The 15706-nt window shown below is 42.4% G+C and overlaps 1 protein-coding gene across 1 annotated transcript in view; it reads left to right on the forward strand.

Annotated features, from left to right (window-relative positions):
* Positions 1-12075, forward strand: part of peli3 (pellino E3 ubiquitin protein ligase family member 3) — a 28021-nt gene extending 15946 nt beyond the window's left edge. Inside the window, exons 3-7 of the mRNA XM_023423937.1 lie at positions 2387-2516; positions 3407-3508; positions 5813-6037; positions 9477-9665; positions 11233-12075. Coding sequence (XP_023279705.1) covers positions 2387-2516; positions 3407-3508; positions 5813-6037; positions 9477-9665; positions 11233-11832 — 1246 coding nt within the window. The 3' untranslated portion in view covers positions 11833-12075. The remainder of the gene's footprint in view (positions 1-2386; positions 2517-3406; positions 3509-5812; positions 6038-9476; positions 9666-11232) is intronic.
* Positions 12076-15706: the final 3631 nt, after the last annotated feature.

Below are 15706 nucleotides of genomic sequence, written 5' to 3' on the forward strand. Positions count from 1 at the left end.
TATCTTTCCGCTCTTTATGCCAAGCTAGGCTAACCACATCCTAATTTTAGCAACCTGATTAAGCTATTTGTTTATGTATCTATCTCTCCTTTCTTTATGCAAAGCTAGGCTAACCATATCTTAATTTTAGCATCCTGATTGAGCTATTCCTTTATGAATCTATTTCTCCTGTCTTAATGCTAAGCTAGGCTAACCACATCCTAATTTTATCATCCTAATTTAGCTATTCCTTTATGTATCTATCTCTCCACCCATGGTAGAAATTATAGCGATTAGCCAAACAGATGGGATCCAGTGGGTTTCTTGGCCCAGAAAACCAGAAGCTTAGTTTGCAGACTAAGTCACGCACCTTGGAAAGTAATAAGAAAAAGCTCTTTAGTACTTATCAACTGCTAAATCTGTGGCTGGCTTCAAGGACACCAGCTTCTTAGTAGCCTCTTAATATTCTGGATTAGTGTGACAATAACTCTGTTATCACAAAAACCCTTCACTCATCTCATTGGTTCTTCTGTTGGACAGGCTGGGCACTAGTCAGGTGAATGACTTTTTGCCCAATCTACTGTAAAATACCTTACAGAAGAGCTTTATCTGAGTCAATTAGTCGGAGGGAAAATAGCTCATTTGACTTCACACAAAGATCTTCATTCACACACTGAGCCACAGTGGCCAATTTAAACCTTAAACTCCACGAGGAACAACAAAAAGACAGACAAATGGACGTGTTATATTGCATACAAGTATGAGAGAAGGATATCTCTCCCACGAGGATGGTATGGTGCTATTCCAAGCACAGAGACACAGACATATGCTTCCACTCCTCGACCTATTGATCCATGCACTGATGGATGATGAGAATGACTTGGTTCTCTGTCAATGTGATTACAGAGAGAGGGGGAGATTACCTGTCACTGACATTTTACAACATCCATCCAATCATGGCTTCTCTGTGGCCAGCAGGACATGAGTGGAGCGAGTGCTGTTCATTATAAATGCAGCATAACATGAAATACTCATGAGTGGTAACAGTAGATAAAAATACAAAAAGACAAATGATATTTTATTTGGATCAGTTTGATGCCTATTTGAGTAAATACTATATTATTTAGAACTAATCTGGGTTCAGGAAATCAGACTCCACAGAGTCAGCTCTTGTTGACCTAAATGATTAAATCAGGTTAACTATGGACAATGGGTTACATACAGGCACATAATATATTAACTCATTCAATTTAATACAATAAATTGGAGGATATCGGATGTGATAAAGTAATATCATATTCAGTGTGTAAATATTATTCTGGGGTATTCCACAGGGATCAATTGTAGGACCCCTAATCTTCCTAATTTAAGTAAATAATATGAAGGGGCAGGGTTATAATATAATTTTACTATATTCTATGTTTATGTTTTTTTCATAATATATATTTATATTATTGTATTTTATGTTCCAGGTATAAGTGAGTTTTATTTGTCATATGACAAGGTACAATGAACCGTAAGCAAAGCAGTGAAATGAGGGTCAGACCCAGCAAAACTAATATATATTTTTTAACATTATGAAAAATAAAGCATATGGCAGGAAATACAGATATATCAGATCCAAACGATTTGTTGTCTCTTAACCAAATTAAAATCAGACTACAATTTCTAAATAGGTAAATAAAATGTTTTTTAAGTCTAGTTGTAGTTGTTGAAAATGTTCTTTTTGGATATGAAACAATCAATTAATGATTACATGTCATTTCCATTTCATTCCATTAGACATTGCTAACAGGTTTCAGTGTTTAGCAGCAGGTCATGTGTAAAAAATTCCCAAATGGCCACTTTATAAGGATAAGCAGTATAGCTAATGGATGGATGGATGGATGGATTACATGTTAACTTTTAAGTGTTTTCTTCAGTGTCATGCTTCATGTTACTGCAAGTTAATACATTAAGAGTGTATGTCTTTTTGTTTTTATTATCACATCTATAGACGCAATTTAATTTGATTTGTACTGAACATTTATTAATCTGTGTCTAGAATCACAGCAAAATAGTAAATACTCAGTAGATTTGATTTTTGATACCTATGAGTCATCAACATGAGTCATAATCTTTCACCTTCACTGACAGGTACAGTGTTGAATAACAGCACTTCACACATCCAGCAAAGCATTGCACTGTTGGAGATTTAATAACAAATAGTTTACCCTATTGATAACATAACATTTTCAGTTGGAATGAATAGGACGTTTTACACCCATCAGAAGAGCTGTATCATTAGCTTTTGCAAAAAACCAAGAGATCCAAATGGAAAAGTAGATGCAAGTGAAATAAATCAGTGAATGAAAATTGAAATTAATTAATGTTACAATTAAGTACACTTTATTCTTATGCTTCACAGGCACAATGGGTCACTGGCCAATGGGGACAAGGGTCGCAGAAGAAGTCGTCTGGCCCTTTATAAGAGACCCAAAGCCAATGGGGTCAAACCTGATGTTATCCACAATGTCTCAACACCTCTGGTGTCAAAGGTGAGGAGTCATAGTACTGGTCTTCTCTAGTGCAGGACGTCAGTCAGACTGAAGGGAACCAGATTCTTTACTCTAGGAGACAAGAAAATTCTACTATCAAGTTCATCTGTCATGGAACTTCATGATAATTTGAAATCTCTGAAGGAAAAGTTAAAACAAATGAAATCACAGTGAGGGAGGTAACATTTCAAGTAGTAAACCTTCAAAATTGATTAGTGATTATTATTGATGATTCCCTCCCTTACCATTGCGTTTCAAAGCACGGCTCCTGTCGCCTAGAAACCTTGACAACACATAACTTTTTTTTTCTCACAAAAACTTGAGGTTTTAAGATTCTAACAGCCTGGTGTAGTTCACTGCCACATGATTTTCATTAACGGTTCGCAATGAATCTTGGGATAGTTTGGACCACGAAGGATCCACCTGTTGGAGCCTTTGTTGCCCAGGAAACGAAGGACACATTTGAAGGAGCCTTTGAAATGGGACAGTCTAGTCTCGCTGCTGTGACAAAATCCTTCTTCAAAAGGAGCCTCTGAAGAAGGATACCCTGAATTGGGACACAGCTATTGTGAGCATGTTAGCATTCTGACATTAGCATTGAGCTCAAATCATAGTTGTGCCCAAATACAGCTGCACAGAGCTGCTAGCAGACTCTCAGCCTTGCTTGTTTTCTGTAGTAATGTAATGGTAATATAGTAATGTGTTTTATCTATGTTCTGTACTATTACTTAGACATTGTAAACATTCCCTTAGCTCTATCAGAACAATACATTTTAATCATAAATCACATCATTTATTACAACAGGAAGTGTCCTGTGGATAGATTGTCCTGAAGGAGACCTTCAGCTCTCCTTGTCATGTGACCTGGATAATGTTTTCTCCATTGGCAGGCACTCAGCAACAAAAGCCAGCACAGCATCTCCTACACACTGTCACGGAGCCACTCTGTCATTGTGGAGTACACCCATGACACCAACACAGACATGTTTCAGGTCAGTGTTTGCACACACACACACACACACACACACACACACACACAATCACACACACATGTGCCAACTCAACATTTTAACTGTGACCTGCTGTAGAAATAGAACAGTAGGAGTCAGAACAGAGGTACGTTCGCCATGACGGGAGAGAGAACCACACCTTTGAACCTGGCTTCTCATATGACAACACAAGTTTGAATCTGATTTACATTTATTAAATTAGTTAGATGATTATTCTGTCTATCTTCTGGCTACAGGAGGTTTTATTGTTGGTGCAGGAGGTGAAATTGGAACTTTCTATTATTTCATATTTTTGGGTTTAGTGTCTATGATTTTATTTGTTTGTAGATAGACGGCCTGCATCTTACATTGCCTGCATCTTTCCACATGTGTGGACATTATTATCATTAAATTGCTGCTTTCTTCCACTGCAGCTGCTTGTTAAATGATGGATCAGCAAGCTTTGTGTATCTTTTCCAAAACCTCCTCCACCTCCTCGTGGTTGTCTGCCTCCTCCACTCAGACTAGTTTCAGGTTACATCTCTGTTTATCCAGAGTCATAGAAAGCATGAAATGATGTCATAATTGCTGAGTGAAGTCTTGAGTTATGGCTAAAAAGTGTTTTCTGAGGTCATACTGACCTTGACCTTTGACCTTTGACCACAAATGTCTAATCAGTTCATCCTTGAAACCCAGTGGACATTTGTGCAAAAATGTGAAGAGATTCCCTCGAGGAGTTCTCAAAATACCATGTTCACAAGGCCGATACCACATTTTGTGAAGTCACTGTGACCTTGACCTTTGACCTTTAGCCACCAAAATCTAATCAGTTCATCCTTGAGTCCTAGTCAGAGTTTCTACCAAATTTGAAGAAATTCCCTTGAGGCGCCTTGTGTGCGTTCACAAGGCCAAAACTATTTTTGTACCAGGCTGTAAACATGTTTATTTCTGCTGTAAAGTTGGAGTCTATGGGGACTGACTCACTGTTGGAGCCAGACTCTAGTGGCCATTAGAGGAACTGCATTTTGTGTCAGTGTTCCCCATTGACCTGTATTATAAAAGAAAGGTGTAAAACTCTGGTGTAAGACTCAGTTCCAACAGCAAACAGAGTCAGTCAGTATCTTTCTATTTTGAATCTATCATTTTTGGAGGTTTTATATTTGTAAGACTTTCTCCGAGTTTTTCATGACGTTATCACTATGTGAAGTCTGTGGTCCTAATGGGAGAAACACTACTGCAAACAAGGAAGTTAGAAAACTTGACATATTTGAGTCCAGTATTTAGTTCTTACATTCATCCATAACACATTTACTTGAAGCTAACATGCTAATCAGCTGTTTTCAGAAAGCACATAGCTATCTGTTTTTATACCTTAACTCTTTCTAGCAGTCTAAGCTAGGCTATCACTTGATATCAGTCATACTCCTTCTTCCTTTACCTTGAACTGTTCCTTTAAGGTGTCAACAGTAAGTGTACCTAGCCCTGGAGAGTCAATGAACAGAATAACATACACACACACACACACACACACACACACACACACAGCTCTGAGGGAGCACAGAGGTAATCTGTTAGCAGATTTGTCAGACGACTGGAGAATGCAGCGTCATGAGAGAGAGAACGAGGGCAAGAGAGAGAAACAGAGGGAGGAAAGAGAGTCTCAGTCAGAAGGAGGGAAGACAAAAGACTGAGGAGATAAGATCCACAAGAGAAGATGAGTCAGACGTGTCTGCTCTCAGCAGCTCAACCACCTTCTCTCATCATCAAGGAGATCCATACAAACCGACAGGGCTCCAGTCCAACCTATCAACAGCAACATCTCTTTACTACGACAGAGTGTTAGGGCCACTCTTCTAAGAAAAAAAGTCATATTATTATGAATAAAGTTGTAATTTTACAAGAATAAACTCCTAATATTTCAAGAAAAAAAAGTAATATAACAAGAATAAAGTGGTACTTTTAGATTGTGTGTTGTTTTAGAGGAGGAATATCAGAAACTTTAAAATGAGGAATGTGGAGCATCCTGTGAAGTTCTACTTTAGCACAGGTTTCACTAATGAGGACAAACTTCATCTTTTGGCTCATCAGCATCAGCATCATCATCACCATCATCATCATCATCAGCATCAGCATCATCATCAGCATCAGCATCATCGTCAGCATCAGCATCAGCATCATCATCAGCATCAATCATTAGACAGACAAACAGCAGTCCCTGCAGTTCCTCTGTTTCCTCCACAGAACACACAGGAAGTAGAACCAGCACGTGGTTTTCTCACATCAGTGCTGCTCTCTTGGTTCTCGTAGATCGGCCGGTCCACAGAGAGCATGATCGACTTCGTGGTGACGGACACGGCGGGCAGCGGCAGCAGTCAGGGTGGGGGTGCGGCGGGGGAGGGTGGCGGCGGAGGACAGTCGGCTCAGAGCACCATCTCCCGCTACGCCTGTCGCATCATGTGCGAACGCAGCGCTCCCTACACGGCCCGCATCTACGCCGCCGGCTTCGACTCCTCCAAGAACATCTTCCTGGGGGTGAGTGTTCCGAACTCCCGGGTGCCGGGCTTCTCCTGGTAAACTACACGAGTCAGCCGTGGTAACCATAGCAACCGTAGTGAGAGCGACAGCAGGGACACGGCTGTGCCGCCCACGGGTGACATCATAGCTGTGAGGATGACTGTCTGTGCATGTGACCTGGCTTGATCACATGGGTGGGTGTGTGTGTGTGTGTGCGTGTGTGTGTGTGCGTGTGTGTGCGTGTGTGTGTGTGTGCGTGTGTGTGTTATGACAGATCTTTGGATCTTTGAAGTGTTGCTTCTGCTCTCTGTGTTACTGTGTAAAGCTGTTACAGATACTACAGATACACGTGTAGTTACATAACCAGTCAGTAAACATGCTACACATTATAACATTCATCAGTATGTCTTTAAATACTTTTTATATGGTGCTATAAAAACAAATTTTACATATTGTATATCGGCCATGATGATATTGTACTGACCGGATGGATTGTGCTGTGGTGGGTTAGCTCCAGTAACAGGCTTTAGGAGTGTGGAAGCTGTTTGGATATAAAAACAGGGGGTTTGTATGTTCTCCTCTTGCCTGTGTGGGTTTCCTCCACCTTCCTCCTACAGTCCAAACACATGCAGGTTAGCTGGCGTCTCTAAATTGCCTGTAGGTGTTAATGGTTGTTGGTCTTTATATGTGATATCATCAATAGTAAGTTGTAACTGTAATAAATCATAGTTTTATTTTCACCCCAACGCAAATGTATTGGATATACATACACTGAATTTCCATATATGAAAAACATTTACATATAAAATAAATGGCACATATGTAAAAACAAAAAATGTGTATGAAACCTATTAGAAATTAAAACAATTTCATATATATATGCAACACAAATATGGATGTTTATGTATATATGTTTATATTGTAGACATACTGTATGTTACATCAATATATATCCATCCCGAAGCCTGTCAGTATATGTTGATATTATACAGTAGGGTCCAAAAGTCTGAGACCACTTTCCCAGAATGAGAAGATACATGCTTAAGATTAATGAGAAATTCATTTGAAAAACATACATAAAAAAAAACATATATAAACATGTAGTATTTTTATATTTCACTTGTTTAATGAACTTGCACATATAAATGATATATATATATATATTGTTGACATATATGGTCACAACATGTTATAGCATATAAAAATGAACCATAGATATTTTAATATATGTACATATATAGATTTTTCTATGGGTATTTCATACATGTTATAAACTTCATATATCCAGAGGATGTATATATGTGATAATTATATACCTCTTTATATGTGACACATTGATATAGGAACCTATATGTCATATATTATATGTCTGTATGGGACTTGCTGATCACAGGTTTATCATTCCTGGTAGAAAAGAGTAAAAGCCAAAACTACAAAAGAAAGATAGATAGATAGTCTTTTAATAGACAGCTGCATTTCTTAGGTTCATTTACACAGCACAGTCATGTACCATCACAGCAGCTCAGCAGCAGAGCTGTCTGCAGCCTCACCCAGCTAGTTTAGCAAACAACACCTATAGACTAATTATGGAAACTAACCCCGACCCATTTAGATATTGGGATGACGTGTTATTTTTTCAAATTATAAATTATTATTATTAATAAATACATTTTACTTTATTTGCCATTCCTCAGTTAGTAGTTCCTCCTTTGGATGTGAAAGTTTGCAGCCCACAGCTGAAGTGCTGGGTGGGGCAATCTGAAGCGTGACATGTAGGCGCACAAAGTGCAAACCAATAATAGCCCTTTCTCATGACAGCATGACTTCATCTAATGCAAGATTCATCAGGACCCACGACAACTAGGCCAGCAGTCAGAGAGATAACGTCATCAACCAGTGCACAGCACGCACACACACACACACACACACACACACAACTGGGGTTTGCATAACTCCCCCAGCCATCAGGACAGTTATACTGATTCATGGAAGAAATATTGCAAATATTTCCTTTTACTAAAAATCAGGTGTGAGCTGGTTCTCTGTGGTTCACCTCTGAACTCTGTGATGGATGTGACGCACATGAGACTGTTATTGTGCAATAGATAAATAATGCATGATTGTGCATGGGACCTCAAAGATTTTCCATCATAACAGATCCAGTTTTCCTCTTTATGATCTGTGGGTTTCCATTAAATGAATTCACCTTCGCCTCTCCCAGGTGGGATTCAAATTGCACACAAGGGATGCATGTACCAGCAGGTTCTACAACCCAAAAGCTAACAAAGTCAAGTTTGGTTTTATGAGATGGATGTTGATGATGTTGTGATTTTGATGTTTAAAATTAAGATATATTTGACACATATACAGCATCAATATCCAGACCCTAGCTGAAAAATTAAAGACGGCACACTGAGAACTCTCCCATGTTGAGAATTTACCTGTTGTTTCTTTTTTGGCCACTTGGTTCTGAAAGCTGAAAACATGTCAGCAAAGAATCATCCAGCTAGTCTCTAACTGTCGCTGTGTTGTGTTTGCTGCTAGCCTTGTCACGGTTTGCACCCTAGTTTCCCTCTTGGACTTATTCCCTGTTCCACTTGTTCACCTGTAACCACCTAAGATTCCCTGCCCACCCACACACCTGATCCCAGTTTTCTCATCACTCTCACTAATCCTCTGTCAGATTGTCTTTACCTGCTCCCTGTGTTTATTTCCGTGTTGTCGGTTTCTGGATTTGTGCTTCTCGCATCTTGTCCACTCGTTTGACTCAGACTGTTTTTGCTTATTAAAAGCCACCATCCTGCATCAGCCTGTCTGTGCTGTGGTGGTATATCCCTGCTGCTACTGGAAATGAGGTTGATGAACCAAAATATTTTAGTCATAGACTGTAAAGCCAAAACAATGAGCTGAAAGATGCTATAACGCAATGTAGAGCTGAGGGTTGTAGAGTTGGTAATAATACTCTGAGCCCTTACTCATAGTCACCTGAACCATTATTAATGTAAAAATGCTAATGAGTACAGCAGTACAGTAATTTTTGGTCTAAAAAAAAATTATTCTTTCCTCCAGAGCAGCAACGGCCTCAAAGAAATGTTTGCAGAACTAAGTCTCCAGGCTGCAATGAGGGTAAACATGCCAGAAATTTGCTGTTTCATTCCATGAGAGCTAATTTGTGTTCATCATACACCCTCTCTTTCTCTCAGGAACAGGTTATTCTTATGCATGGGTGCATCTCTGTGTATTAGTCAGTACAGTAGTCATTCTGTACTGAGCTAAATATAGTATCAGAACAAAAGCAACGTCAGCTGTTTTTTCTCGCCAGCGCACCTCTGACATGCACCTCCACTATATCCCTGTGTGCCTCCCCATCATTCCCCTAACCTCTGCATCTGCCTGCTCTATCTGTGTGTGTGTGTGTGTGTGTGTGTGTGTGTGTGCATATGTGTGGGTCTCTTAGGAGCGGGCTGCCAAATGGAGGACGTCGGACGGCTTGATGGACGGCCTGACCACCAACGGGGTGCTGGTGATGCACCCAGCAGGGGAGTTTGTGTCTGAGCCAGCTCCGGGTGTCTGGAGGGAAATCTCAGTTTGTGGCAACGTCTTTGCCCTGAGGGAAACCCGCTCAGCTCAGCAGAGAGGAAAACTGGTGAGTTGAAGTGGGAGTTGATGGGAAACAAAGTCCTGTGTTTGCTTTGATACGGTCACAAGACTTGAGGTTATTGACCTTGACTCGACCCAAGAACTTGAAGTTACTGGGATTTGGGCCGCGTCCCAATTCAACGGCTGCATCCTTTAGATGCTGCATTTGAAGGCTGATTGCATCACAGCGGCGCGACTAGACTGTCCCATTTCGAAGGCTCCTTCAAATGCCTCCTTTTCCTGCCAGTTCCTGCCCACCATATCCCAAGATTCATTGCGCGCTGGAATGAAAATAATATGGCAGCAGACAACACTGACAGAGAGCCTGATTTAAATGTAAGTTTTGGGTTTCAGCTTAGTTTAACAGCTAATGGTACAACTATAACCAAGGGCCTTAAAACCTAAAGTTTTTGTGAAAAAAGTTACATGTTGTCAGGGTTGCTATGCGATAGGAGCCTCGTCCGGCCTTCACAGTCTATAATGACTATGAAGGGGAACACCTTCGGAGACTGCCTTCTTTTTTGGATGCAGCCCCTGAATTGGGACACAGCTATTGATTCCCTTTCCCCTGCTGGGGCTCCCAGCATGTGATTTTTGAATCTGGCGTTGAATTGGTACCGATTTGACCGTCTCCTGTCTTGACCTGAGGACAAACGTTTGGATACCCTCAATAGAAACATGATAATGTTGCATCGTACCTTGATATGAAAAACTTTTTTAGCTGTCTTTAAAGGAAAAGTACTCACTGAGCTTTCTTCAGTACTCTTGTAGTATTGACCTCCCAGTACATGAGGTCATTATGTCCATGCATCAGTAGGTCTCTATCTGTTGACAATCCTGACCATCTAGAGTATCACCAGGGGTAAATGGCCACTGTGACTTTTACGGTCCAACATCAGCTTAATTTGTTTTGGAAACAGTCACCTTCAAGTTGTTGGCATCCAAAAAACCTGAACAGCTTAAACAGAATTTGTATAAAGTCAGTACAGCACAGGTATGAATGACCGCAGACGTAGAGTACTTCTTTCTCTGCAAGACGTCAGGGAAAGAAGTTCTCTGGTTCTCTCAGAAGACCCGCTCAAACACCTTCAGAGTGACAGATGTTGGGGCTACTGGTCTAACAGTATACACACTAGTGAGAAAACATTAAAGGCAAGGTAGATAGAAGCCTTGATGACAACCCATTTCACCAGGTACAGTATGCATCCATTCATCATATTCTCAATTTGGAAACAACAGAAAATCAACGTAAAAAACAAATATCACAAAAGCTTCTAGTAGACAAGACATTCATATACCTCTACTCAACGTTACAGGACTCCACTTCAACAGAAAGACCAAACCTCCCTGCTTCAAATGTTGGCTTTTGTTCTCAGATTAACAAAAACCCACCAGAGCCCCATCACAAAACGTTGGTTCTAGGTATGCGCTGATCTGTTCGGCTGGATGGGTATCTGGAGAGAAAAGGTTGGATCAGTGCATCGTCTCTTTGATAATGAAAGTGATGAAAACTGATGTACCTTCCCTGTTTCTCTTTCCCGTGCTCTGTTTCCTCCTTCTGTACTTCTCTTAAGGTTGAAAATGAGTCCAATACCCTACAGGACGGTTCTCTGATTGATCTGTGTGGGGCTACCCTGCTGTGGAGGACCCCCGCCGGACTGCGCCACACCCCCACCCTCAAACAGCTGGAGTCCCTTCGCCAGGAGCTGAACGCCGCCCGACCACAGTGTCCCGTGGGCTTCAACACCCTGGCCTTCCCCAGCTTGGCCCAGCGCGAGATTGTCGACAAGAAGCAGCCCTGGGTCTACGTCAACTGTGGGCATGTGCATGGCTACCACAACTGGGGCTACCGTAAAGAGAAGGGTCCCGCCGGCCCCGGGGGCACAGCGCCAGCTAGCACCGGGGATAGGGAGTGCCCCATGTGCCGGCGAGTGGGCCCCTATGTGCCGCTGTGGCTGGGTTGCGAGGGAGGATTGTACCTGGATGCTGGGCCGCCCACTCATGCTTTCTGCCCCTGTGGCCATGTATGCTCAGAAAAGACAGTGGTGGGGTGGAGCCAGATCCCATTACCCCACGGTACCCACGCCTTCCATGCTGCCTGCCCCTTCTGTGGTACATGGTTGACAGGGGAGCAGGGCCACATCAAACTCATCTTCCAGGGCCCCGTCGACTGAAGCCCAGACCTGGGAGCCACTCAGAGGAAAGAGATGGTGGACTGGACAGAGGTAGACCTGCTCAGTAAAGACTGTGTGCTCTGAACACCGGAGTGTGGGTTGAAAGAGGAAGCACTGATGCCAAGTACAGAGAAAAGACTGTTAATATGATGAACTGAGAGCGACATGCAATAGTAGATGCCAAGGCTTCACATGGACTATGAGGTGTATGGAGAACATGTAAATAAACTGTGTTGAAATGAACATGTGTTTAGTTCTTTTATTGTCCTCTCTGAGTGTCTGCATGTATTTAGCTGGATGAACATCAAAGTATAATTACATTATTAAATAACTGTGAGCACAACAGCATCACTAAAAGGACAGGGGCAGGAAACAAGATGACCACACAGGTTTGTCAAATTCAGGCCACATTTACACTGATATTGGGGTCTGTGTAAAAAAACATGTTCATAACGGGGAATCGTGCAAAAAGATGCTGCGTCCTGTGGAAAAAAATGTAACTTATGCTGCAATGCAATGCAACGTCAGGGGCTGCATCAGCCAATCAAATGCATGCAAGCGTGCACTCCTGGTTGTTTGGAGTGAAAGGGAGGAGTAGAATTCCTTTTTTTGTCTTTGCTGGAAACATTAAAACATTATCTGAGAAACAAGACAACGCCTTTCACGTGGATGAAAGACCAGAGCGCTCCAGGCTTTCGCTGACTAAACTGCTACTAGCAGTTTCCCAATTCATCGAAACCCGTTCCAGCTTTGTTTGTTTCTTTTCCCATTTTCCCTTTCTACACTCCAGGTTAGGACAAGTACTGATGACCCCTTATCCCCTGACCTGACTGGTCCGTAACACTGGTGGATTACAAAAAGATGAAACAAGTGCTGTCATCATAAATATTGGAGCATTCAGACAGAATGTGGCAAAGGCACCAGTGCACTGTGAAACCCCCGCATTTACAACGGCTTGCGCTGCGTTACGACAAACACCTGTGCGGCCAATAGAAATGGGGCCTCCAGCCAGGCATGAGAGGTAAACAGGAAGTAGACCTGAAACCGGTCGCTGGGGAAACGGAGCTCCTTCCCCAAGTTGCTCTGTGTGCCTCTCTGTGGGCCTCTTCGTTGCTGCTCCCCTTCTTATTCTTATTAGCAGGTTAGTGCTTAAGGCTTGTTTCTTAGCACAGGAAAGATGCATCTTTGTTGGTGGCAACGATAGACTCCTAGAGCTTCCTGCTTCAAATTGTCCCACTAGAATTTCGGAAAACCCCGCCTACTTTTGCTCTGTCGTCCATGACTCCCCTGATCAGTGCGCTCGCAAGAGCAGCGAGCGCAGAGCAGCTCGCCCTCTGTTTGAAAGCCCCACAACGCTACGAAGTTACACACACTGTGCTGTGTTTCAGTGTCTTACCGTGTCAGACACACTTCACTCTGTTCCTCCACGCCCCCTTTGATGTGATTGGCCATCTGTGCAGAAGTGAGAGAGGAGCCGGGAACTACTCTCTCTATTTTTCCTATATTTGCTTTCTGTCTAAAAGTGTTTGCAATTATTCCCACAGTTAAACACTCTTCACTCCAACTTCCAATATGGCTGCATAAAGGTATAAAAGAAAACACCTCTGTCAGCTGTGATACACTTGCTTGGCTCCAGCCCTGACGGACTGACTACCTGTTCCAGTACCTGTGTAACCCTCAACACTGGAGTAGGTAAGCTGCTTGTACACGTGTCTCACTAAACTGCAGGTTTGCTTTTTTTTTTTTTGCTGGACAAACATGAAGGCCTCTCCCTGTGAGACGCCCTCCCCCCCTGTAGGTGCAGCCGGCACACAGGCCACGCACTAGTAAGCTGCAGACTCCACAGAGTGACTCTAAGCCTTGCTCCCAGTTTTCAGCGCCCCCATTGTGCTAAAAATAACTCAAGGTCACCAGCAGCCCCATGCCTCCCTACCAGGAGGGAGAGAGAGAGAGAGAGGGAGAGAGAGGGAGAGGGGCAGCTGTGATCAGAAAGCACATTACCTTTTCAACACAAGGATGTTCCACAAGCTGCACCTTTAAATATATCTCAGCAGTCAGATGTAGATAAACGTGGTGTTTCTGATTGGGTATGAGCAGATAGCACTTGCATTTTATCATGTAATATCACTGCTGCCGAGGTCTGACTGCAGGCAGCTACAACCCCTCCACCACCTGCCACAGGGTTTTATATCAGAGGCAGAAGCAGAGCCTCAACAACAACTGGCACTATTCAATGTCAAGTATCTCTTCATTTGCCTTTCCAGCGTTTCCATCTGACACAGTGACGTAGCGAAGCGGAGCTGCACCTACAGATTATCTTCTCTGTGTGTGTGTGTGTGTGTGTGTGGTTATTTAGAGGTCCGGAGGGAGAGGCAGGGGTACAAATCAAGGGCGTCCGCCGTGTGGATGGCGGGCGGCAGAGGAAATCTACAGCATGTTAGCTGAGGTACAGGAAGCTGAGGACAGAGTGCAACAGTGCGCTCTGTCAAGAAAATGACGAGGATTTCATCACAGTTTTTCCGTCAACGTGCCGGAGAGTTTAATGATGTCGGATCCTTCCATTCAGCAGGATCTCTCAACAACTGCTGGTCAGATTAAAATGAAATCAGAGGTGCATGTTTAAGATTATCCCTACATGTTCTGGTGGTCCACCCGACCCGATCTCAAGACCCAGCATCAGCACAAACATTTCCACATGCTCAGAAGACATTTTCAACTCTACAGGGGCCTGACATCAAAGTTTCTAAGTAGATTCATGTGAGGCAGCAGCATCCCACAGTGTATTTTCGGATGCTGCCACTAGGAGGAGCCAAGATTTTCAAATACATCTACACCTGGGAGCTTCACTTGTCTGATCAAGCTTCAAAAACACAGATTTAAATGATCCCAGTCCAAAAATACTCTTTTCGAAATTAATTAACTTGTGTCTTAGTAACCATTGGCAATGGTGATGGCATCAAATCTTAAAGGGGCACTTTTCCAAAGCTGATACCAGTTCAACTCCACTCTGCTCTCCTGCTCTGGTTAAACATTGGGCAGAAGTTGTGGAGCACCTGGTGTTATAATTAAGGGTCAAAAAGTTTGAAAGGCTGCCCCCGCCACACCGTGAGTCCTACTGACTTAAAGTTTAACTGACAGCTACAAGGCAATATGCTCTAAAAGCCTCTGTGATGACACCGGCCACCAGGACTGACTTTTAGCTCATTTGTAAAATTAACTAGAATTCAGCTGCTTCTCTCTGTTGAGTGCAAAGCGGTTAGGACCCGCAGATTGCCACTTGCCGCTACAATTTGAGATTTTATTTTTACTTTTCCTGAGATTTAAATTTTTTAAATTACATCAAAGACATTGCCTTTGTGTAAAGTAAAAATTATTGTTGCATTAGTATATTCAAGATCTTTTTTAGAGGTTATTGATGGTAAAACACATTGTACCAGTTGAGGAATGTTGCATTACTTTAGACACTGTGGGATAATAAGGGGTCAGTGCCCCCTCCCTCAGCTCTCAGGTACAGGTGAGTAAAAATACCACAGCAGCTCTCATGTTGACGTTGATGTTTTTCATCATTTTATTATATATATATATATTTATAGTATTTACAGAAAAAAAACATGATCAAACTAAGCAGGGAGACAGCGCCAAGCAGAACAGAAAGAAGACAGAAGGTGAGTGACAGGAAGTTCCCGCCCAGTGCTTTTTATTAACAAACACCTGGTGAGTGTCTTTATTGAGCCAATAAACAGCGATGAACAGGTGTGCAAATGACATACAAACCCAAACCAATACAAAAAGAGAACAGAAGAAAAAAAGTCAAGCATTGTTTCATCAGAATCACATTCAGAAGCAAAAGCCTCACCCCAAGGTCCCCCCACCC

This window comes from Seriola lalandi, unplaced genomic scaffold, assembly GCF_002814215.2.
Source record: "Seriola lalandi dorsalis isolate HSWRI2012SDOR001 ecotype SW California unplaced genomic scaffold, Sedor1 jcf7180002054694, whole genome shotgun sequence".
Taxonomy (NCBI): domain Eukaryota; kingdom Metazoa; phylum Chordata; class Actinopteri; order Carangiformes; family Carangidae; genus Seriola; species Seriola lalandi.